The following is a 26,144-nucleotide window of genomic DNA, read 5'->3' as shown; positions in this document are numbered from 1 at the left end:
AGTACAGAGAAAGGGACAAAATAAAGGTCTTGTATGCTCAACTTAGAACATAATGAAAAATCAGAAAATCCCCACAGCAGCTTGAAGGAGTCTTTCATCTCCTATAGTCCAAGGCAGATGTGGCTGTGGATCCAAACTACTGTAAGATTTGCAGAATGTGTGTACAAATACATCTTCAACTAACCAGACATCTTATGCTAAATAAGGGCACTGGGTGGAGAAAGTAGAACTCCAAGACAAGGGATGGGGATATCTGAGCAGACATGGGCAAGACTAAGAACTGTGAACCTCAACTCCCTCTTAGTCTTCCTTGCTTGTGGAGATATCCACCTGCTCAAGCATCTGGGAGCACCATTAATGGTGCTCAATTACGGCCTACAGTTAATGAGGTTGAACGCTGTAACTCCCCTAGTATACTGCGTAGGAAGGGGTTCAAATGCTCAGGAAGATAGAAATGTGGAGACAGATTTATCACGTGCAATCTGATCAACCACCCTCTAACCATGGCCCCTGAAAGGGATCAAAGAACACTCCTTACCAAGGTGTTAAGAAATGTCATAAGAATAAAGTTCCCTTTTTTAAATAGGAATATCAGACACTGAGTGGTAGATTCTAGGTGACAGTGCTTTACTATCAGAGAAAAGGTAGAAGCAATTATCACAGTAAGCCATAGGATGTTTTGACTAGATGTTTTGACCTGCAGAGATCTGTGCTGATGGTTAGTTGATTAAAGATCCATAGGAATTAAATATACCATATGCTAATATACTGATGTATAGGTAGAAAAATTCTAGGTCTGATGGGTATAATCCTAATTAAAGTCACTGTACTTGGGATTCATGGCCTCTCGCTCAGTTCCCAGACTCAAGCCGGTTCCTACATCAGAATTCCTTGATTGAGGTGGAGGCAGGTTCTCTTTGAGGAAGAACCCTGCAATGTGGTCATAGGTGTACACAGTGATTTCTTCCCTAAGCCTTCTGCAGAGGGATGTGTGGTCATTTACCAGGTGACTGAAGACTGGGGAAACAGAAACTCTCAGCCTTTCTGGGGGCTGTTAGATATTGGATTTGAACTGATAAAAAACCCTGGAACTCCAAAATATCATCACAGCACTCTGGCCAGAGTGTAAGTTTATGAAGGCCAAGGGATAAATAGTGATAAATGCAGATTTGGCTCAATTTTTTTTCCCAGTTGGGTCCAGTAGGACTGTGAGCCCAGTTTTTGTTTTTGTATTGTTTTCTCCAATCTCAGAGAATAGTAACACTCCCTCACTTATAAAAGTAAAGGCTACTGTGGTAGGAAGGGTAGAGACATGTGGAAGCCCCTGCAACTATCTCTTCCTGCCCCCTTCCCCACAACGTATACCTAAGGTAACACCACACCCCTGTAGAAAACTATTCATATTAACCACCACATACCTGTGGAAAATTGTATATACTTACAGCCAAGAGACCTGAAAGATGCAAAAGCAGCGATCCTACCATATCCGATATCCATTTTACTCATCTGTTTGGTGCACACACCAGACAACTCCAAGACTTAAACTTACAAACTCAATTGTGTGTTGATGCCAATCTCAGCTGCAGTTTCTGATATGGTGCCTTTACTAAACAGTATAGCGATTAGCAACAGCAGTTACTGACCTAGTAAAAATACTTCCTACCAACATTCCTATCAGTGCAGAGGCAGTTTGCTTGCCTTCACAAGGCAGAAAGAGCTGTATCACTTCAATGCCTTATCTCAGTGCTGTGTCAGCTCAATTTTCCTCTCTGTCATAAAACAGACCAGAGTGATATCTTTATAGTCTTGACATCTCACAAAATATCAGGCAGGTCCATTAAACCGAGGCCACTATGCTAACTGGAGCTGGAGAGTGGAAGAGAACAAGCACGCTAAAGATACACCAGAGGATAGGATTAAAAAGTTCACGGGACTGCTAAATGGAAGAAGTTCCTCGGGGTAGTGGTTTGGGGGTATATCAGGATATCCTCTCTAAAGTAGAGACAAGTTGTTGCATTTTGCATTGCTCATCACAATAAAAGAGGCACAATGCTTGGTGAGCCTCTCTGGACTTCGGAGTCCATCTATACTACCTTTGCGTATGCTGCTACAACCCATTTACCCACTTACTGGGTAGCCTGTAAAGTTGCTAGGTTTTTATTGCGGTCAAATATATATAACATAAACTTACCATTTTAACCATTTTTAGATGTATAGTTCAGTGGCATTAAGTATATTCACATTGTTGTGCCACCATCACCACCATCCGTCTCCAGAAATTTTTATGTTCCAGATTGAAACTCTGTACCCATTAAACAATAACTTCTCCAAATGCTCCTCCTCCCAGTCTCTGGCAACCTCCATTCTATTTTCTGTCTATGAATTTGACCACTCTAGGTACCTCATATAAGTGGAATCATATACTATTTGTACTTTTGTGTCTGGCTTAGTTCACTTAGCATGTCTCCAAGGTTTATCCATTTGGTAACATGTGTCAGAATTTCCTTCCTTTTTAAGACTGAATAATATTCCATTGTATGTATATACCACATTTGGTTTATCTGTTTCACTGTTGACAGCCACGTGGGTTGTTTCCACCTACTGGTTACTGTGAATGATGTTGTTATGAACATTTGGAAAATTTATGTTCAAGTTTCTGCTTTCATTTCTTTTGGATATACACTCAGGAGGGGAATTGCTGAACCATATGGTAATTCTATATTTAATTTTTCAAGACCTGTCATACTGTTTTCCACAGCGGCTGCATCATTTTACATTCCCATTAGCAATACACAAGGTGCCAGTTTCCTCACACACTTACCAACACTTGTAATTTTCTTTCTTTCAATTTTTTTTTTTTTTGGATAATAGCTGTCCTAGTGGTTGTAAAAGTGGTATCTAATTGTGGTTTTGATTTGCATTTTCCTAATGATTAGTGATGTTGAGCACCTTTCCATGTGATTATTGGTCACTTGTGTTTCTTCTCTGGAGAAATTCAAGTCCTTTGCCAGCTTGCTAGTTTTGGGTGGCCCCTGACGAAAATGCTCTGCAGCAGATTCAGGACGCTGTATAACCTACCTTGCTATGACTGAGCAGATCCAATAATATCAGAAGGGTCTGTGGCTGGTAGAGATGCTATATGGACCCTTTGATAACCGCCATAAGAGAATCACAGCTCATACCCATAAAGTTTTGGACATAAGCAACTCCTTCTTTGTCAAATGTAATTTCCTATTTGGAAAGCAGTTCTGGGCTTGCTCTGGTTGAAGCTGAATAACCGACCCTGAGACATCAAATGACTATGTGTCCTGAACTGACCATTATGATCTGAGTGATATTTGATCCACTAAATCATAAAATTGGCTGTGCACAGCAGCATTCACTCCTAAATGGAAATGGTGTATATTGAGACTGGGTCCTAACAGGTCCAGAAATCACAAACAAAATATGCAAGCAGGCAACTGAGACTTCCATGATACTTGTTCTACTGCTTTACCACTGCTCCTTCAGCCTTCCTAGAGAATTCCCCTTACCAGTTAGTAGGGTAGAAAAAAGTTCAGGCCTGATTTATGGATAGATCTGCATTGAATGTCAACATCTGCTAGAAGTGGATTGCTGCTGCATTTAAGCCTGAAAGATATCAGTGAAGGAGACTCTTCTCAGTGGGCAGAACGCAGGGCAATCTGTATACATAGGCAATCCATATGGCCATGTTTGGTTGTTTGCAACCAAAGAGCCCTGTTGATATACCCTAGAGTTCTAACTGGGTCTTGGAATAGCCCTGAGTGTGCAAATGGCTTCAGCATCTGGCTTTAAGTTCTCTTCATTTTGTTTATTCTATGTAGAACCAGTGATTTGGTCTTATGCATGAGCGTTCACCCACACAGCCAATCAAAACTGTGTGCCAGATTCTAGAATGCAACTTAGACAGAATTAAAATGAAATCAGTATCTTACTTGCATCTACCATTTTCTGTATTGGCTTTCTCTTAGCCATTATATTACTGTCCTTTAAGTAATACCCCATTAAAGAAGGATGTAGAGTTGTTAGAAAATATCTGTTTTCTTTCTGGAAACTAGCAGCAGATAACAATCACTTGCCACATTGCTGTTTTTATGCAAGAGAAAATGGTTCATATTTTTGTAGTCCAAATCCATGTTTTCATTTTATTTTCCAATTTTCAGTCCTTTCCAGGAAGACCTTCAGGTGTCACATACTGCCAGAAAGAAGTTGTTTGCCACAATGAAGTATTAAGTGACTTGGTGTAAAAAATGTGGATGACTTTGACCTGTCACTAGTGTCTGATGAATATCTTATATGTTGAATGTCTGAAATTCTTATTAAACATATATATATAGGATCCTGATTTGTATTATCCATATCTGGAATAAGTACCTGGATTAGTATTATTTTAGTCAGAAAACAAATGAGTTCCTCTTCCCAGTAATCAAATAAATCTATTTGCTGTTATTGGTATTTACAATTCAGTTTCTAGCCTTATCGACTACTATGCACATCCACATATATACCACCTCCATGATTAAACCTGTGTTCACAGCAAGAAATATGACATATTTTGAAATGTGGTTTTCCTTGTTTCAGCTCTCAAAATCTTATTCAAAGCAGCAAGATTCACTCTAACATTTCCCAGTAAAACTTAAGTACAGACTCTCAGACCAATTCAAAGTGTTTTATTGTTGTATTTTTAAAACTCCACAACCTCATTTTAAGACTCTTATATGGTGAGCCGAAAGTGCAGCATCTACATGAAGGTTCAGGGCATGAGCTCCCTTTAAGACTGGGATCTCAAATGGAAGTCCTCTTTTAACCAGACTGATGTTAATGGCAGAAGTTTAGAAAACATATATTTAAATTAAAACATCAGCCTGGCTGTCAAATTTCTCTAGGGCTTACACCTTGATGCTCTGATGTTCAGATATACTGTCTCCAAAGCAAATAGAAACCATACCAAGCCTCCTTAAAAATATCCACCTTTCCAAATAGAATATGGCCAGATATTTATTTCTGAAATAATTAAATTGGCTGGGTCATAATTTGATATTTTTTTTAAGCAAATGAGATAATTCATAGAGAAAGAATAATATTAATTTGGGTTTGAGTTTTGCTACAGTCCCATGCTACATGTGAATAAACAACTAGGATTGATTCATTTAAGAAAAGAAAAACAGGTCAATAGATAATCATATCCAAATAGTAGAAATGTAAAAGGATACATTTTACTGGATTTACTGGATTACTGAAATATGTGATTAATTATTCTTGTGTTTCAAATGGAAACAACAGGAGATAACAAAAAGATATCTGGATTATGATGACCTTAGGAAGAAAAGAGGGAAAATGGCTAAATGAAGACAAAAATATCATTTTAAAATTTCTGATCAAATAAATAAGATAGCAATTTGCATAAAAATAATAATCTACATCACTGCTCCTTGCATCACCACTAGATGAACATAGAGAAAATATTCATACAATTTCTGTAAAATAGTGAGGCTATAAAAGTAAAGGGAAAATGATTTTGGCAGAACTTACCTTGAGTTATTGCCAAGGCTGAAATGTTCCAAAGGTGGCTTAAGACATTTGATGAACCCAAAACACAGTTAGGTTGTGTAGCCCTTAAAGTTTTACTTCTTTATTGTTCCTATGTACCAGCTTTTATATGTGTAAAAATAATATAAATTATTAATAATATGGGTTATTAGTTATAAAACATCCAACAGAATGTACTCATTGACATTCCCTGGAAATCATAAACACAATCTGAACCAATGTCAAAGTTAAGAAAGACAGCCAAAACATCTTGGTCTTAGTAAAGAGACACTTATGCATAAGAAATAAAGAGCAAAGAATATTCAATCTACTCACAGAGAGTCCCTGTTTTCCTGGTAGCCCAACTTTACCAGGGTTTCCTGAAATGCCTTCTGCTCCAGGGTATCCTTGCATGCCTTTTGGCCCAGGTAGGCCTGGAAGTCCCTTGGTAATTAAAAATTACTTGGATTATAGAGAGATGCTGTACAGATGTTTAAATGACAAACACTTTTATATTTATTGGGGAGTGGGAAGTTACATTCTCAAAACCCTGTTCCAGGATAAATATTCCTGTTTCCTGGATTCCTTAATAATTTACTATTTGCATACAACAGATCAGGCAACTGTTCCCTAAACTGAAATGTGAAGCTAATCAGAAATTTATTGTGTAACCTTTTCCACTTTACTGTAATTTCCTGGTATTTCTCATTGTACCAGCCCATGCTCTATCCAGCTGTGGGGAAAAGATCAGCTATGTGCACCTGTCAGTTTAGGATATAGGCTGACATTCACCATCTCTAAAACTCTGTATTGTATTATTTTCCCAAGAAATAAATTACGGCTCTTTTAGTTGCCACTTTGAATTAGATAACTATATGACTGAGTAAAAGTCTGAACGTTTTGTTTGTACTCTTGGGCAACTGGATTTAATCTGTAGGGAATCTCTGATCTCAATGTGCTCATAATTTATGTTCACTTTTCTTTACTTTTTTTGAACCAACGCAGGCCACCCAAAGCAGGCTGTTGGCTAGGGGAGACCAGCAGGAAGTCTTTGCTAATAAGCTAGTCTACACATATTTGCTTGGCCAAAGAGGAAATGGATGGCTAAGGTAAAATTAATCTTTGTTCTGTGATGAAAAGATTTAAAGCTTTTTTTCTATGACTTTCTGTTCTATTTCCCAGGAAAATGAGAGGCCGAGTTCTTCAATTAAATTCCAGCTCATGTCTTTTCAATTATGCTTGAAAATCTCTGACCTTTGTCACCATTCATTTAGTCATGACTTCAAGTTGCCTGTTTTTTAGTGGTTCACCATCAAAGAATAGTAGCATGAATCCACACAGAGGTCTCCATGCACTGGAAAATAACCACCTTCAGTTGCAGCGACTTCCATTTCAACACCAAGCTTGCTTTTGAGCTAATGGTCATATTTTGTTCCCTCTGTGTTCCAGCATGGGTTTAAACATTTTTTTGAAGACAATCTGATTTATCCAACACTTGTCATAATTGGCCCCAAACTTTTCTGCTTGCTAAAGTTCTATTTAGAAAAACAATAAAGATGAAAAAGGCCTGTTACTTACAGGAATCCCAGGTTTCCCAGAAGGGCCAGGAGCTCTTTTTTTCCCCTTAGGACCCTAAAAATGTGAAGCACAGTTGTCAACTCATTGCTATAAATTTAATTAAACTTAAGGCATAGAAAAGAACTCTGAGACCTGGAGGCTACAGCAAGTCCTGCCACTAACTAGCTCTTTATCATTGGGATTGCCATTTAACTTTCCTGGGAGTCATTTTCTTCATCTATAAATGAAAGAATTTGACTATATAATCTATGAATTTCCATTTGGCTCCAAATTCTATGACTTAAGAATTTAAATTATAGTTCTAAAAAGGAACTGAATATTTAAATAAAAATCCCAACTTCAGGCAAGGCCTTTGTCTCCCTACTGAAAGTGGTAAAGTACTTATTTAATTAATTCAGTAAACATTTCTTGACTATTAGGTATCAGGGATTCTGTTAGGTGCTGGTGATGCAAAATCAAAGCTCTTGTTCACAAGGCACTTACAGTGTAGTGAGGGACATGAACCAATAACCTAAAATGTGCTTATCTGGAAGCATAGAGAAGAACATACTTGTAAATTAAAGAAAAGATCTTTATTTCCCACAGAATTGCTTGTTTTTCCATCTGTGAGATGTTTTAAATCATAATTGTTTAAGCAGTAACGGTCTACCAGGGTAGTTAGAAATTTGCCCTTGCAAATCATGCCATTATTCTGATGATATCCTAAAATTATTTTAAGAAGAAAAAGATGGAAAAGAGTGACCTAGTTCACAAGTAAGAAAAAGAAGCATATTGCCATTACCAGAAACATTTATCAGAAATCATCAAAAGTTCTCAGAAACAGGATAATTCCACCAAAATGCGATGTTAAGTTATTCAAATCTGAAGACAGTTGTGCTAAAGATTCAATTTGACAACAATGACAAACAATTTCAGAAGATGTAACATCTTCTGAAAATGAGCTTAAACGTTTTAAGAAGAAATAGCGTATGTAATCAGAGAGAAAAAGGGCATTTTCTGTATGAGATAAAAATCCAATTTTGTTAGAATTCGATGATAGGGAACTATATGGATCAAGGGTTCTACCTCCAAGTTCAAAAACTATTTTACTTGCTTTAAAAACTCACTAATGTAAATTCTTCCTAAGGGTAAGGAAACCAGAAAAGGGGATAGTTGGTGAACTGGGTTTAGTTGAAGTAAATACAATTTCTGGAACATATGATCCCTATAATAAATGTATCTTTTAGAATACAATAAAGAAGTAAGATAGACAAATAAAGACTGTTTTAAATATTGAAAACAATTCTGATTTCAGTTGTCTTGAATAGCACTAATTAAACAGTATATGAATTGTGATAATATTCAAATATGTTAACTGGTGTGTGTTTTCCTTCACAGTATTTCTTTTTATGTAAAGTGATAGATATGTTCTAAACTTTTGATTTTCAAAATAGACTTTTTTAGCTTAAGAATTTCAAAACAGTCCTCTGAAACTCATGGTGGAATAGTTTGAAAAGAATATATTTTAAAATACAAAAGCCTGATTTTTAAATATTAAAAGTCTATCATTGAACATAAAAAAACAAGGTAATAAGGGATTCAAGTTATAAAATTTATACCATAAAGAACATATTTAGAAGAATTATAATAATGTAAGAGAAAGTTTTTCCTACCTAAGGGGATATAAAAAAATCTTCAAGTTGGAGAAAGGTAAAAAGAGAAACAAAACTGTCAAGACACTGATGGGTATCTCTGAGAAGAGACCTTGACACCAATCTGCCGTCAAGTCCTGGGGTGAGTAGAAACAATAATACCTGCAGAGGACACAAAATTAATACACAGAAACCTCTTGCATTCCTATACACTAACAATGAAAGATCAGAAAGAGAGACTAAGGAAAAATCCCATTTACCATCACATCAAAAAGAATAAAATACCTAGGAATAAACCTACCTAAGGAGGCAAAAGACCTGTACTGAGAAAAGTATATGATACTGATGAAAAAAGTCAAAGATGACACAAACAGATGGAGAGATATACCATGTTCTTGGATTGCAAGAATCAATACTGTGAAAATGATTATACTACCCACAACAATCTACAGATTCAATGCAATCCCTATCAAATTACCAATGGCATTTTTCCCAGAACTAGAACGAAAAATTTTACACTTTGTATGGAAACACAAAAGACCCCGAATAATGAAAGCCATCCTGAGAAAGAAGAACAGCTGGAGGAATCAGGCTCCCTGACTTCAGACTATACTACAAAGCTACAGTAATCAAAACAGTATAGTACTGGCACAAAAACAGAAATATAGATCAATGGAACAGGATAGAAAGTCCAGAGATAAACCCAAGCACCTATGGCTACCTAATCTATGACAAAGGAGGCAAGAATATACAATGGAGAAAAGACAGTCTGTTCAATAAGTGGTGCTGGGAAAATTGGACAGCTACATGTAAAAGAATGAAATTAGAACACTCCCTAACACCATACAAAAAATAAACCCCAAATGGATTAAAGACCTAAATGTAAGGCCGGATGCTATAAAACTCTTAGAGGAAAATATAGACAGAACACTCTCTGACATAAATCACAGCAAGATCTTTTTCAATCCACTGCCTAAAGTAATGAAAAAGAAAACAAAAATAAACAAATGGGGCCTAATTAAACTTAAAACCTTTTGTACAGCAAAGGAAACCATAAATAAAATGAAAAGACAACCCTCAGAATGGGAGAAATTATTTGCAAACGAAGCAACTGACAAGGGATTAATCTCCGAAATATAGAAGCAGCTCATGCAGCTCCATATTAAAAAAACAAACAACCCAATCAAAAAATGGGTGGAAGGCCTAAACAGACATTCCTCCAAAGAAGACATACAGATGGCCAACAAACACACGAAAAAATGCTCAACATCACTAATTATTTATTGCAAATCAAAACTACAATGAGGTATAACCTCACACTAGTCAGAATGGCCATCATCAAAAATTCTACAAACAATAAATGCTGGAGAGGGTGTGGAGAAAAGGGAACACTCCTACACTGTTGGTGGGAATGTAAATTGGTACAGCCATTATGGAGAACAGTTTGGAGGTTCCTTAAAAAACTGAAAATAGAGCTACCATATGACCCAGCAATCCCACTCCTAGGCATATATCTGGAGAAAACCGTAATTCGAAAGGATGCATGCACCATGATGTTCATTGCAGCACTACTTACAATAGCCAGGACATGGTAGCAACCTAAATGTCCATCGACAGAGGAATGTATAAAGAAGAAGTGGTATATATATACAATGGACTATTACTCCGCCATAAAAAGGAACAAAATAGTGACATCTTCAGAGACATGGATGGACCTAGAGACTGTCATACAGATTGAAGTAAGTCAGAAAGAGAAAAACAAGTATCATATAATATTGCTTATATGTGGAGTCTAGAAAAATGGTAGAGATGAGCTTATTTGCAAAGCAGAAATAGTCATAGATGTAGAGAACAAACTTATGGTTACCAAGGGAGGAAGGAGGGGTGTTGGGATGAATTGGGAGGTTGGGACTGACTTATATACACTACTATGTATAAAATAGCTAACTAATGAGAACCTACTGTATAGCACAGGGAACTCTACTCAATGCTCTGTGGTGACCTAAATGGGAAGTGAGTTCTAAAAAAGAGTGGATATATGTATACGTATGCCTGGTTCACTTTGCGGTACAGCAAGAAACTAACACAACATTTTAAAGCAACTATATTCAAATAAAACTTAATAAACTAAACTAAACAAAACAATAATATCTGCAGATAAGTGTGGGGATTTGGGCACAGAGATGATGGCTAGAGAGACTAAAAGCCTCACTGAGATGTATGCTAAGTTGCACTGAGTGCAGCAATAGAGTTGAAATTTCTTCATGAGATGTCTAGGCCAGGGGGCCTGAGAAAGTCTGAGTCCCTCAAGCACCCAGCATGGTATGGGGAGCAGTAGAATGTTATTTCCATGTGGCCAAGAACAGAAGCATATGGCCCTTAGAGTCCTATCTAAGGAGATCTTGCACCTGAGTTGAGAAAATAGCTGTACAAGCCAACAGGGATCAAAGAGCTTTTGTCAGGAGGGCCAAGGTAGATGCCAACATGGTGGGACGATGGCAGATGGGGGCCAAAAGGGATGATGTACATTTCAGTGGATGCTAGTATGAACAGATGATGGCTAAAGATCAATCTCACTTCCTATTTCCCTTCCCTACCATTGCTACCCAGAATGCAACTGCAGACTTGAAAAGAGGATAAATGGGAAAAACTCTAAATCAAATGCAGGATATTTGAGTGGATGGAGTTAAAGGCAATCAATTGACTAGATTTCCATCAATTAGGTTTCTACCACCAGGCAGGATGGGTACTCAGGACAGAAGTTAAGTTCCATTACAAAGAACATAAACAAAATCATACTTTTTATATACTTGAGTTTATGGCTTAAGGTTCAGATATGCTATACATGTATGTGTGTGTTTTATTCCAAACATTCAAATACAAAATAAAAAGAGTCTCATATCATCACAAATCAATTACATTTTAGGGTGACCATTATGTTGGGGATTATTTCAGAACAGTTAAATACTGCTCTAAAACCTAGATACATGGGTCTATCATTGTAAAAACTAGAATGTTATTAATACTCGGATGGGCATCAGGAAGCAGCTTCCAACAGAATAACACTAAAGGAAAATTATGACTATGAAAATTATTTTTAATGTATCTTTTGCTACTTGTAATGGTACAATTGTGACAAAATCTCCTTATTAAATACAAAAAGCATATAGTAAATAACAAAACAGTCTCTGCTGTTTTTAGATGTCAATTCAGGAAAGATTTCCTTATGACAATTATTGTCACCATAACTAAAAGGCAGTAGGCTAGTTAGAGAAACGACAAACTTGCAATAGAGGTTTAAAATACATAAAGATCAACAAAGTGTAGAAGATTGGTACTTTTTTGAATTTGTGCATTAAAAAAAATCTTGCAGTTGGAATTGCTGGGTAGTCTTGTAACTAAATTAAGAGCCAAACATTACTCAATATTAATCCTACACAGAGATGGTCTGTTCATTAGGAAATTAAAGATTGGGCCAAAGACAAAGAAAGTATGTTGTCATCTAAGGTGTTTGTAGATGATTAATTGAGTTGGTATCATAAAAGGAAAAGAAAAAAAAATCACTCTTCCACCAATGCCCAGAATTCAAATATAATAAAGCTAGAAGCATTCTATGCTCTTTTCAAAATTAACTTCCTCCTATTATTTTATGTAAATATAACTACCTCATAAATCAACAAACAGACTTCCTGTTCTCATAATAGGAAAGGCGAATGAATTTCATATTTATTCTTTAGAGTATATGTAAAATTGTGCTTTCTCTTTTGTCTGGCTAGCTTTGAAAACTAGAACAGCCCACTTGAAATCAGATCCATTTGAAACAATGAATTCCATTCATTGGGATTATACCACTTCACAGATTACAAAAGAAGGTAATCTAATTCTTTAGATAACAGAAAATTTTAAATGTGCCATTATAGTCCAAACACTCATTTGTTTTTTATTCAAATGAAGCTGAAGGACAGTCATCACAATACTTTGTTAGTTCTAACTTTGTTAGAGAGGGTAGCTTTAAAGTACAAACACAGATTTAGAGTTAAGTCTTTTTTTTTTTTAACCAAGAAATTTAAATTCACTAAAACCTGGAATTTTGCTTTGGGAGGAAAGTAAGATTTTGGCTTGAGTCTCTGTATTTGAAAGCCATTATGGGACAGTTCACTACATTTGCATTATAAAAGTCTCTAAAAAACTGTAGTGGTTTGCAATTGGTTTTGACTTGACTTGCTCCAACTTTTTCTTTATAGTTTCCATAGTCTCTCATGTCTGAGAGATGAATTAATGAATTAGCTGGTTAAGTAAAATTAATATTTAACTTAATTTATAAAAGACTTTAAAGTAATAGAAGGCTTTTGTATAATAATGGGAGTCAGGAAATAAAGTTTCTAGTGTTGGTTCTGTTGCTAACTAGTTCTGTGATTTTAGGTAACTTAATCCCTCTGGGACCTAAATTTCCTCGTCTGAAAAATGAGAGCGTTGTCCAAACGATTTTAAAGGGCATTTCCAAATCTAAAAAACAAACTTAAAGCTTTGAAAAAACAAGATGAGGGCAATTCCGTAGGATCCACCTGGCCATTCAAAGTGTCCCTAGTGAGTAACACATAGTCAGTGATTTTTCCTGTAGCAATCATTACTATCTGAAATTCAAAGAGGCTTTTTCATGTAACCTCAGACTGTACACCAGCATTGCCCAAAGTGGGAAAAGAACTAATTCTCGTGGATTATACAGAATTTAAACCATGGCTCCTCAAGACCTTTCAGCTCCAATACCCAGGGAGAGCTGACAATATAGGCTGGAGCTGCAGTTGTCTAGTAAGAATATTTTATTTTCGTTGGCATAATTTTAACAGATACTAAGAAACATTAAAAAATTTCTTCTTCCTGAGATACATCAAAAAAGGAAAAAGAAAACATTGAGAATATGAAAGTACTAATTGTAGAAGATTAGAAATTTTAGGATCAAACCTTGGGAGAGCATTTGCATCCTTAGGCACTTAATGCAAATATAAGGAAGTCACATGAAAGTAGCAGTGTTCTAGGTTCATGTTTTTTTCCACTGCTTTTTCCAATTTGGGTATTAAAAATTCTAAGCCGGGCTTCCCTGGTGGCGCAGTGGTTGAGAATCCGCCTGCCGATGCAGGGGACGCGAGTTCATGCCCCGGTCGGGGAGGATCCCACATGCTGCGGAGCGGCTGGGCCCGTGAGCCATGGCCGCTGAGCCTGCGCATCCGGAGCCTGTGCTCCGCAACGGGAGAGGCCACAGCAGTGAGAGGCCCGCGTACCGCAAAAAAAAAAAAAAAAAAAAAAATTCTAAGCCAATGAGACTGTATTCTTTCTTTGAATTTCTTTTTAAAATTAAGGCTTGCCTTCAATGGGATTTTTTTTTTTTAATAAATTTATTTATTTATTTTTGGCTGCATTGGGTCTGTTGCTGCGCGCAGGCTTTCTCTAGTTGTGGAGAGCGGGGGTTATTCTTCGTTGCAGTGTGCACTGTGGTGGCTTCTCTTGTTGTGGAGCACAGGCTCTAGGGCACACGGGCTTCAGTAGTTGTGGCACATGGGCTCAGTAGTTGTGGCTCGCGGGCTCTGGAGTGCAGGCTCAGTAGTTGTGGCTCACAGGCTGAGTTGCTCCACGGCATGTGGGATCTTCCTGGAACAGGGCTTGAACCCGTGTCCCCTGCATCGGCAGGCAGATTTTTAACCACTGTGCCACCAGGTAAGTCCAAATGGGATATTTTTATTTATTATTAATTAGTCCTTATTTATTAAGGAGCCTGACAGTAAGTTAATAGGTAGTTGCCAAGACTATTTAAAATGGCTTCTATGTGAATGAAAACCTATGTAATATCCGACTCAACTCAATTTTATTACTAACTCCCACAAATGGGAAACACAAGTATGGGTGAAAGCAGCTTAACAAATTAGGAGAAACATGGTCTCAAATTCATTACTTTTTATCAATCCTCACCTAATTTATTATTAAAATACAGTACATTTTCTAAAGAATTTAATTTTAAATCAGTAGCAGGTAAAATCAGAATGCCATGAAAAGTAGGGCAGCAATGAAGTGATGGTACAAATTACAAATCCAGTTGTTACATTAGGTTTAGGCAACGTTTATTGGTATATAGGGAAAGAGGTGGCTAAATTCAATAACAGCAGAATTTTGGTTCGCCTGATAACAAATAATCGACTTGTGTTATGGAAAAAATCTTTTAAACCAATTGTGAGTCTGTGTCATATAGTTAAACTATTTCTACCCCTACCTTACTACAGCAACTAAATAAGTATAACTGCTAAAATTTTGCTCTGCAATGCTGGTTTTAAGGCTAGTTGATATTTCTGCCTGAAACCCCAAGGAAGGACAATTAGTTTGGGAAAACTCTAGGCAATTTTCTCAAAGCCAGAGTAGTCTGCTGGTAAAGGGATCTTTGGATGGCAGTCAAAACACACAAGTTAATCAATAATGATGTTTTGGCACAATTATTGACGAACACCCTGTTTAGAGGCCTGTGGTGCTTCTTGCTCTCAAAGAATGAATGCTCATTTAAGTTACAATGAACAGCAACTCCTTGTGCCCCTGTTTTCTCAAGCCAGAAATAAGTCTCAAATTGTCTTAAATGATTTCAACTTACTTCAGATCCTCTCTCTCCTTTTAGTCCTTGTTCACCCCGGTCACCTGGCTCACCCTTTAATAGGAACCAAAACAGAAATCACATATAAAGCAGACACCAAATAAGAGATGTTAGCATTAATGTTTTTAAATGCCAGAATTACAAAGAATGCTTGCAAAACATACTGGGGGCCCTTGTTGTCCAGTGGCACCTCTTGGTCCTGGTATACCCATGTGACCCTATGAATAAAAAAGGTTATATTATTAGAATAAATAAAGACATATGACTTAGAGAATATAGTATCACTTAAAGTGGTAGCAAAATGTTGCAAATTTCAATTTAAATATTATAGAGATTATGCTTCTCTCTTGGAAAGAGTATAGAACATAATAGCCACTGGATATAATGATGACTGCGAAAGAGTGTAGAGTTTGTTTGTTTGTTTTTCCATATAGGTTAATATAGGTTGAATGGTGGCCCACCAAAAGATGTCTATGCCCTAATCCTCAGAAATTGTGAATGTGGTCTTATTTGGAGAAAAGGGTCTTTGCAAATATCATTAAATTAATGATCTTAAAAGGAGATTACCCTGGATTACCCATGTGGGCCCTAAATCCACTGACAAGTGTCCTTGCAAAAGACACAGAGAGAGAGAGAGATATGGATACAAAGAAAGGAGAAGGCCATGTGAAGACAAAGGCAGAGGCTGGAGTGATGCAGCCACAAGGGAGGTTGTTAGCCACCAGAAGCTGGAAGAAGCAAGAAAGGATTCTTCCCTAGAGCCTACGGTGGGAGCACAGCCCTGCTGATATCTTGCTTTTGGATTTCTGGCCTCCACAACCATGAGAGAACAAATTTCTGTTTTAAGCCACCCGGTCTATGGTAATTTGTTATGGCAGGCTCAGGAAACTAATAGGGCAAATAACGAATGAATAAAGAGTTTGAGAACAAATTTCTTTTATCAACCCTTTTCCAGTGTACTATGGTCTCCATTTTTATAAACTAAGGTCACAGCCATTTAGATAGTAGATTTACTGGGCTTAAGACTAGTAGTCGTTACTGCATATGCCAAGACATCAAGTGATTCTGACTTCAGCGATCTGTCATCACCCCAGTTTTCCTAGGAAGGAATGCTGGCCTACCACATTTTTATACCTTTCAAGTGTGTAAACAGAAACTAGCAACAAACTAGGGGCATGTCAGGTGAGAGTTATGTAAGAATTCCACACGTAATCTCTTTTATCCCTTTCCTACTGTCCTCTTCACTTCAGATTCCTTTCTTCCTGTGTATTACAGAAAGAATGCCATAGGAAGGACAGTTATTAGGCTCATCTCCTTTTTCTGGGCTAGGAGAAGAAGGGATTACATACTTAAGGCTAACAATATTTATTCTCACAGAAAGATCAGTTGAAGCCTTCTTTGTTTGCCTTCTGTGAGGCAAATGTTCATGGTTTTAAGATTCAACTTCCTGATAAAGTAAATGAATCCTGTTTAAGGGAGAGAACAGTTGCAAGACAGAAAGGTTATTTTGGAAAGCTTTCTATATAGCACACAGCCATAACTAAAGAGAAGACGATTACTACACATGACCTTTACCAACAGAACATGAACAGAGTCAGCAAGTAACAGAATCAGGTCAATCAAGAGGGAGCTTTATTCAAGTAAATATGATTATTGTAGGTCACTTATTAAGCCAGCTCAGGAGAGAAGCAATTGGTGAAAAGCTGGGGTTACAAAGTGAAGTGAGAGTAAGCATACTGAGTAAACTACAAAACTTAAAACCATCATGGCCTATTATGGTTTTGCCACCACTCTATATCTGTAGCTTTACAGAGACCTTTTTAGAATGATCATAGAATAGCCAACTGCCTCTATTGGCTTTGTGATGTTTGGATATAAACTTTATGAAAACCAAACTTGTTTTCTAGGAGCTTCACTATAATTCCTTTGGTCCTTTCCATCCCAATAAAAATAGACTTTTTCTGCAGTGGTAATAATTATAAATATTAGGTTTTTTTAATAATATTATTATAAAGCTATGTGGGCAAGATTACAGGAAGTGACTGATTTTTCCTGATGATATTAGTGGTGAGATGAGTTGGATGGACAAGGGGAGCTTGGAGAGGATTTTATATGGGAAGTGATAAAAAGCTGAATTTTAAAGGATGAGTGTTCCAGGCAATAAAGTAAAAGGAAGGCGTTCTGCAGAGGAAACAGCATGGCAGAATAAATGGAGGTTGATCTAACACAACATGTTAAGTGGAGAATGGATTTGAGAGGGCTATGACTGGGGATAGGGAGTCTAGTTAGTAAGCTATTAAAATAATTCAGGGAAAAAATGATGAAAGCCTAAACTAAAGTAGGGCAAAGTGGATAGACTCCAGAGATATTTAAGAGGTCAAAAGAAGTGGCCAATTGAAGTTGAGAAATGAGAGGATAGAGAAAGGAGAGAAAGAGGAGGGAGAGGAAGGAGGAAAGAGAAAGCAAGAGAGACAAAGGGAGATAGAAAGAGGGAAGATTAATTTACTAGACATCTGGATGTCTGGTGGTACTATTCACTGAACTAAGGACATAAAAAGAGGAGGATCAGATTTGGACAGGATGATGGTACTATGGTTTGGGACATGCTGTGTTTTCTGTGATGATGTCCAATAGCTATTTGGATATGTATGTCTGATGCTAAGGAATGAAGGCCAAGTGAGGATTTAGTTGTTATTTTATTGTATGCAAAAAATTCTATGGCTTTTGCCAAACCAAAGTAAAAAGGAGTTTAAGATAGTATATGATTTATTCAGTGTATTTCTAGGGCTTCGGCTCACATTAGTTTAGCCTGACTTAATCTGTGTGTTTCTGTGCATATCTTTAAAAAGTGAATGTTGACATTATAGTATTCTTATTCATACCATGTCTTCTGACTCTCTCTCAAGCCTCAAATGAATTTATCTTGACCTATGTGATGTACAGTTTTCTGGATGACAGCTATTTCACTATGTATGCTTTTATACTGATTAAAAATTCTTATTTTGTATATGTGATGTCCATGGAGTCAGGGACTGTGTCTTGGGTGCCCTGTGTTACATTCATAGCTCCCAGTCTATGGCAGATACTAAAATATATGCTGAAGGGACCAGAGATTTAATTATATGTAACACATAAAATGTGTCATATACAATGAAGCCTAATAATGATTTACTGATAATGAGCAAGACACTTGACTTTTGTGATTTTCACTTTCTTCAAGAGGAAAAAAGAACAAAGGACGGTGAGAAGGATTACAAAATGTCTTTCAATTGTTCATAGCCAAATGGAAACAAAATTTTCATTACCCATTCCATTTCTTTTTCTCCAAGAGGATAATCTTGAGTTCACCACAACGGTAAGAACATTTGTGAACATAAAAGTGTTTTTAAAAGCTTGGTGATTATTCAACCATAAAAAGGAATGAAGAATTGATACATTCTACAACATGGATGAACCTTCAAAACATTATGTAAAGTGAAAGAAGCCAGACAGAAAAGGCTATACATTGTATGATTCCATTTATATGAAATATACAGAATAGATAAATCAATAGAGATAGAAAGCAGAGTAGTGGTTGTCAGAGGTTGGGAGAAGGAGAGTAACTGTTTAATGGGCATGGGGCTTCCTCTTGAGGTGGATGAAAATGTTCTGGAACTAGGCAGTGTGTGATGGTTGTACAATATTGCCAATATACAACACTAAGTGTCTCTGAATTGTACAATTTAAAATGGTTAAAACGGTAAATTTTATGTTATGTGCATTTTAGCACAATTTTTAAAAGATTGACAATAATTCTGACCATCAGTTTACTAGAGTGAAATGATAGTGTCTACAATGCCCATACAGGAAAGCAAACATTTAAAAATATCACCTAAAGCTACAACAGAATAATCTAACTCTAAATAAAGCATGGTTCCCCTGGATGAATCAAACTTGTGCTTGGAAAAACATGGAAGGGGACAAGTGTGGGTATTTAGTGACTTTGAGATGTCTGAGCAATAAAGTTACTGTGATTGTCTGGCACTAAATGGCTTTTTAAAATAGATCTATCAACAAACAATAAATGACTCCTAAAGCCTAAGAAATAGGATGGAGTAAGACAGAAAGGAAGATGTGGCTCACACTAGCTCATGAAACATCCACAATTGAAGACTTAATCAGGACTATTTATGGAATGAAGGAGGAAAAACAGATTCCATAACGAGCCTAGGGAAAAGTTTTCCTCTGATGAAGGATTTCTGAAGAATGTATGACTATCTAGAAAAATGGGGACAGGATTTTTCTTTTCCGAGCCAGGTGAAGAGATTCTTTTCTTCTCCCAATAGAATAGTTAATTGTTTGTTTGCCAATAGATATGCTGATGTAGCTACTGACTGTAGTTGGTGGAGGACAAAAGAAGATATTATTAGAACCTGATTTTCCTGAGATTGTGTGGAGAAGTTATGCACAGAAAAAGTTAAAGAAGTTTAAGAAACTTCTCAAATTATGCTGGAAAGTGGGATGGTTTCTCAACCCCAAGAAAAGCTAATTTCAAGTAAGTCTACTTGGATTCCTTGCATTAGGAAACATTGTAGATACAAATGTTATGTAAATTGGAGACAGAACATATAAAACCTTCTAAAAAATGTTCCTCTGAAAATAGAAAAAATATAAGATGGCCATCCCCAGAATTTCACAAACATTTAGAACCACCTTCAACATTTGTTTCAAAGAGAGTTTTGGGAAGTGAAAGATGATTTTTCAGATTTCAGGCCTGAGATAAATCAGTGTATTAATGATAATTATCTACCTACCAGCTTGTCCCTTCAATCTGGCAACCTAAGTCTTCATGGCAGACATGATCACAGAAATTTTACATAGAAAGGTGTATATTGGATCAAATTACCCATCAATTCATTGTTAAAAATGAATTATGTTTACATCCATACTGTATACTATTATGTACAGGGCTCCAAACAAGACACTGTACAAGAAGGAAAGAAGTCATATTCAGGACTTCCCTGGTGGCGCAGTGGTTTAGAATCTGCCTGCCAATGCAGGGGACACGGGTTCGAGCCCTGGTTTGGGAAGATCCCACATGCTGTGGAGCAACTAAGCCCGTGTGCCACAACTACTGAGCCTGCACTCTAGAGCCCGCAAGCCACAACTACTGAGCCTGAGCGCCTAGAGCCCCTGCTCTGCAACACGAGAAGCTATGGCAATGAGAAGCCCGCGCACCACAAGGAAGAGCAGCCCCTGCTTGCTGCAACTAGAGAAAGCCCGCGTGCAGCAATGAAGACCCAATGCAGCCAAACATAAAGTAAATTAATTAATTTTTAAAAAGTCATATGCAAATTGAGAAGCTAAGATATCTGTACATTAAAAATAATTAGCAAAAACTATAGTAGCAGAGGACTAAAATATTTGTACTGAATGACTTCTATCAACAATAAATACTATAGGACTACAGAAGAGGGAAAGATTGCTGTTAGCGTAGACAGGGGAAAAGGGAATTTGAATTAGATTATAAAGGACAGACAGGATTTATGTAAGTAAAGATTACATAATTTTTTTGAGCAGGCAGAGAATGTTGTGAGCAAAGGAATAAGACAAGAACTATAGGGAGAGAGTTAGCAAATGACCATTTTGTTTAGCATATGACATTATAAACAGAAAGGGACGAGATATAGGGCAGGAATACAGAACACGCTCAACACAAATGTGCTAATAAATAATGACACTGAACAATTCTATACATAGCCTAATATAATTTAAGCTGATAAAGCTGGTCTCTTAAAATCCTTCTAAGAATGGAAGAGGATAAGAATTGACATAAGAATATAATGGCATTTATCCATCCATTTGACAACTCTTTAATGAATTTGTACTATATACCAGGAACTCTGTGTTCTAGAAACTGGGGATATAATGATGAAAAAGACAAGAGTCTTATTCTCATGGATCTTATATTTTGTTGGGGGAATATAGACGATAAAAAAAACCCAAATGTATAAAAAGGTGGTAAGATAATATAGATAGCATTAAATGTCTTAAAGTAAATAGAGTAATGGGATATAAAGTGACAGACAAAAGGACAGTTAGAGAAGGCCTCTCAGAAAGTAATATTTCGGTTGAGAGTTGAATGATGAGAAAAAGCAGCAGTGGAAGGAGATGATGGTAATTTTAGAAAGAAGGAACAGAAAATACAAAGAGCTTCTTCTGGGATCCAAAACATAAGACATTACTAATTATCTCAATGATGCTTATTTTCATTTGCAACTGAGCAGAACCACAGAGAACCCTATTCAAATTTAGAAGCAAGGTGTGAAATTTACAGTAATTACCTTATATCCCTCTGTTCCGGGCTCTCCTCTCTCTCCTTGTTCCCCCATCGGACCCTACAGAGACCACAGGCAAAAACAATCAATGGGTCTAAGTATTTGAGAATGCAGATGATACAGTTAATGTGGAATATTTTTTCCCTAAAACTATGAAACCAAATGTACAAGTTTGTTTAGTTCCACTAAATAATTTCAAAGGATTGGATTTTAGTGACACCAAGAACGTCATAAGCACTGAATTATTTAAAGAGAATCTCATAATGATTCTGCTAGAAAAATATTGAAAAAACGAAGTCCAAACAATGTGAATTTTCAGATGAGTAAAGTATGTTATATAAGATATCAAAATAACTTGCATTTTTACTTAATGTTAAAATGATTGAAAAAAAATTAAGCAGGACCAGTCACTTAATTAATTCCATTAATTAGAAAATATTATCTTTAATCATCTTTTAAAAAGTATCTAATAGCTAATCTTACTTTAGCATTCTTCATTAGAAATTATATTATTTATTCTTTACTCTGTGAAATTCTAATTATTAAGATATAAATTAACCTAAAAGAAATTACATTTATTCATTTTAATCCTTAAGGCAGAAACTAATAAACTTGTACTTTCAACTTTTTCTAAACATTCCTAATATAAAATCTTTGATATGATAAGATGTTCAAATTATCTACTCTAAAATGCACTTGAAAAATCAATTATCACATATTAGGACCTACTGTTTGAAAAGAAACTTAAATTGAAATTATTAGCAAAACCATAAAATTTATTATGGACCATTAATGGATAAATTTTAACTTACTCCTGTGTGGATAAAGATATTAGGCATAATGTAAAGACAATAATCTCTGACTCTGCTTTAATTATTTAGAATATTCTTGGATTAATTTATACCTGTCCCATGTCTACTAGATAAAATGACCATTGTTATACTAGACTTTTAATACATTTATTATATTTCAGTGACATTCTTTGACCCTGGAATACCGGAATCTGGGGAAAACAAGCACTACTATACTTCATTTGCCCACATTTTACCTTTTACTTTAAAAAAAAAAAATGTACTGGAGTATAGTTGATTTTACAATGTTGTGTTAGTTTCTGCTGTGCAGCAAAGTGACTCAGTTATACATATGTCCACTCATTTTTAGATTCTTTTCTCATATAGGTCATTACAGAGTATTGAGAAAAGTTCCCGGTGCTGTACAGTCCTTATTAGTTATATCTATTTTATATACAGTGGTGTGTACATGTCAATCCCAGTCTCCCAATTTATCTGCCCCCCTCCCCCCATGTTCCCCTGTGGTAATCATAAGTTTATTTTCTACATCTGTGACTCTGTTTCTGTTTTGTAAATAAGTTCATTTGTATCATTTTTTTTAGATTCCACATATAAGTGATATCGTATGATATTTGTCTTTATCTGAATTACTTCACTCAGTATGACAATCTCTAGGTCCATTCACGTTGCTGCAAATGGCATTATTTCATTGTTTTGTGGCTGAGTTAATATTCCATTGTATATTTCTGCACAATTTCCATATTTTTGTCTCTTAGAGGTTTAGAGAGACTAGAATACGTTTGATAAAGAATTTTAAAAGTATCATTCCATCTCTTAATAATTTATTTCCTAAATTTATATAAGTTTTGGGGTAACTTGGAATTCTTTTTCTTCAACTTAGGTATACTTGATATACAATATTATGTAAGTTTCAGGTGTACAACATAGTGATTCACAATTTTTAAAGGTTATATTCCATTTATAATAATTATAAAATGTTGGCTATATTCCCTGTGTCGTACAATATATCCTTGTAGCTTATTTATTTTATACATGGCAGTTTGTACCTTTTAATCCCCTAAACCTATCTTGCCTCTCCCCACTCCTCCCTCCCCACTGGTAACCACTGATTTGCTCTCTATATCTGTGAGTCTGCTTCTTTTTTGTTGTATTCTATTCACTATTTTGTTTCATTTTTAGATTCCACATATAAGTGATGTCATACAGCATTTGTCTTTCTCTGTCTGATTTATTTCACTTAGCACAATAATCTCCACATACTACATATATACACACATACATTATATATACACACACACACTACATCTTCTTTATCAGTTCATCTGTTGATGGACACTTAGGTTGCTTTCATTATCTTGGTAATTGTAAACACTGCTGCTATGGACATTGGGGTGCATATATCTTTTCTGATTAGAGTTTCTATTTTTTTTCCAGATATATACCCAGGAATGGAATTGCTGGCTCATATGGTAGTGCTATTTTTAGTTTTTTGAGAAACCTCCATAATGTTTTGCACAGTGGCTGCACCAATTTCCATTCCCACCAAGAGTGCACAAGGTTCCCTTTTCTCCACATCCTCACCAAAATTTGTAATTTGTGGTCTTTTTGATGATAGCCATTCCGACAGGTGTGAGGTGATAACTCATTGTGGTTTTGATTTGCATTTTCCTGATGATTAGTGATGTTGAGCAACATTTCATGTGCCTGTTTGCCATCTGTATGTCTTCTATGGAAAAATGTCTATTCAGGTCTTCTGCTCATTTTTTAATTGGGTTGTTTGTTTTTTTGCTGTTGAGTTGTATGAAATGCTTATATATTTTGGATATTAGCCCCTTATTGGTCATATTATTTGAAAGTATTTTCTTTATTCAGAAGGTGTCTTTTCATTTTGTTGATCGTTTCTGATAAAGAATTTTACATATTCTTATGAGATGAGTTTGCCTTTATATGAGTTGGCTTGATTTTATCAGAAAAACTCTAGAATCTTTCCTATTTCTAAAACAAAGTATACCTTTCAACCATCTCCAAAGAGCCAGATCAAAATATCGGGAGTGACTATATATTTTGAATTTTCTGTTGTAGGATTCTTTGTGTGTGTGTGTGTGTGTGGTACGCAGGCCTCTCACTGTTGTGGCCTCTCCCGTTGCGGAGCACAGGCTCCGGACGCACAGGCTCAACGGCCATGGCTCACGGGCCTACCTGCTCCGAGGCATGTGGAATTTTCCCGGACCGGGGCACGAACCCGCGTCCCCTGCATCGGCAGGCGGATTCTCAACCACTGCGCCACCAGCGAAGCCCTGTTTTAGCATTCTTTTATCCTATATGATATCATGTGAAATATGGAAAATTTAACCAATTATATTTATTTCTGTGAACTAGGCATTTTTGTTTTACCCATTTAATTTACATATAGCCTTTAAGATTGTTTTAATCAAACATGAACAGAGAGACAGTCATTCAGATAATCAAAGATATAATAGCTACTTTAAAATAAAATCATGGTTACAGCTAGTCCTTAAAATGCTTATTAGAAGACTATAGACTGAAAATCTTTAAAGAACAGTGGCTCTAATAACCGGTTAGATGAGTTGTGAAATCATTTGGTAACTGTGTATAAACTACTATAGAAAAGGATATAGATCTGATTTTTAAAAATCCGTTAGAAATAAATCTGAATTTGATGTATAAAGAAGTACCTGCCCTAAATGTCTAGAGTATGTGATTTTTTGATAATCTCTGTAAAAAAGTTGTTATCATGAATTTAATGCTGCAAGTTAGAGTTGGAAAGTTACTGTTTTAAACTTCTACACTATGCTAAGGATCTTGACCTGAATATAAACAGTTTTTATATTTAGATTATGTGACTGCAAATACTGCTCTTGTATAAAACCATGTTATAAAACTAACTAAATAAAACTCCTTGAAAAGATGTAATTGGTGTTGTGAATCTATTGTAGTAACTGTGTTTTATCTTAAAACATCAAAATAATTTTAGGAAAAACCTACTGGTTCACCTCGAGGCCCAGGTGGTCCTAGGACTGTGTTATCTTCTCCTGGATAACCCTATGATGAAGATGATTTATAAACAAAACTAAATTAATAAAATAAACTTTGAAATATGAAGCCTATTATTTCCTAATATGTTATAAAATATGCAATCTGGTTTTATCTTTTTAAAATGAAAAACTTTTATCTACAAAACTGAGCACATGATAATTTATACACGGTTGTAATTCATACATGGTTCTCTTTGGAAGTGTCATTCTGCTTTAATTACATAAAAAGCAGCTTACTAATTTTCTCAAAGTGTCAGTTTTCCAATGATACTACAAATCAAGAGGAGTATTGCTGCAGTTATTCTTAATTCATAAAAAATTTTACTATAAATGTGTATACTTAGTCATTCAATCTATAGTCTCACAATCGCTTTCAGTAAGTAATTAATATTAGTTCTACAAACTTTTACAGATTGCAAAGTACTATAACATATATCATTTCACCTCAATCTTGGAACAACCTATCAAAGACTTTTTTTTTTTTTTTTTTTTTTTGCGTTACGCGGGCCTCTCACTGTCATGGCCTTTCCCGTTGCGGAGCACAGGCTCCGGACGCACAGGCTCAGCGG

At 36.0% G+C, this 26,144-nt stretch overlaps 1 protein-coding gene across 1 annotated transcript in view; it reads right to left on the bottom strand.

Annotated features, from left to right (window-relative positions):
- Positions 1 to 26,144, bottom strand: part of COL24A1 (collagen type XXIV alpha 1 chain) — a 395,634-nt gene that overhangs the window by 58,061 nt on the left and 311,429 nt on the right. Inside the window, exons 42-47 of the mRNA XM_059061755.2 lie at positions 25,526 to 25,582; positions 21,714 to 21,767; positions 15,555 to 15,608; positions 15,391 to 15,444; positions 7,129 to 7,182; positions 5,887 to 5,994 (exon numbers count right to left, since the gene is read on the bottom strand). Coding sequence (XP_058917738.1) covers positions 5,887 to 5,994; positions 7,129 to 7,182; positions 15,391 to 15,444; positions 15,555 to 15,608; positions 21,714 to 21,767; positions 25,526 to 25,582 — 381 coding nt within the window. The remainder of the gene's footprint in view (positions 1 to 5,886; positions 5,995 to 7,128; positions 7,183 to 15,390; positions 15,445 to 15,554; positions 15,609 to 21,713; positions 21,768 to 25,525; positions 25,583 to 26,144) is intronic.

Source organism: Kogia breviceps, chromosome 1 (assembly GCF_026419965.1).
Source record: "Kogia breviceps isolate mKogBre1 chromosome 1, mKogBre1 haplotype 1, whole genome shotgun sequence".
Lineage (NCBI taxonomy): Eukaryota > Metazoa > Chordata > Mammalia > Artiodactyla > Physeteridae > Kogia > Kogia breviceps.
This window is presented reverse-complemented; position numbering and strand designations above follow the sequence as displayed.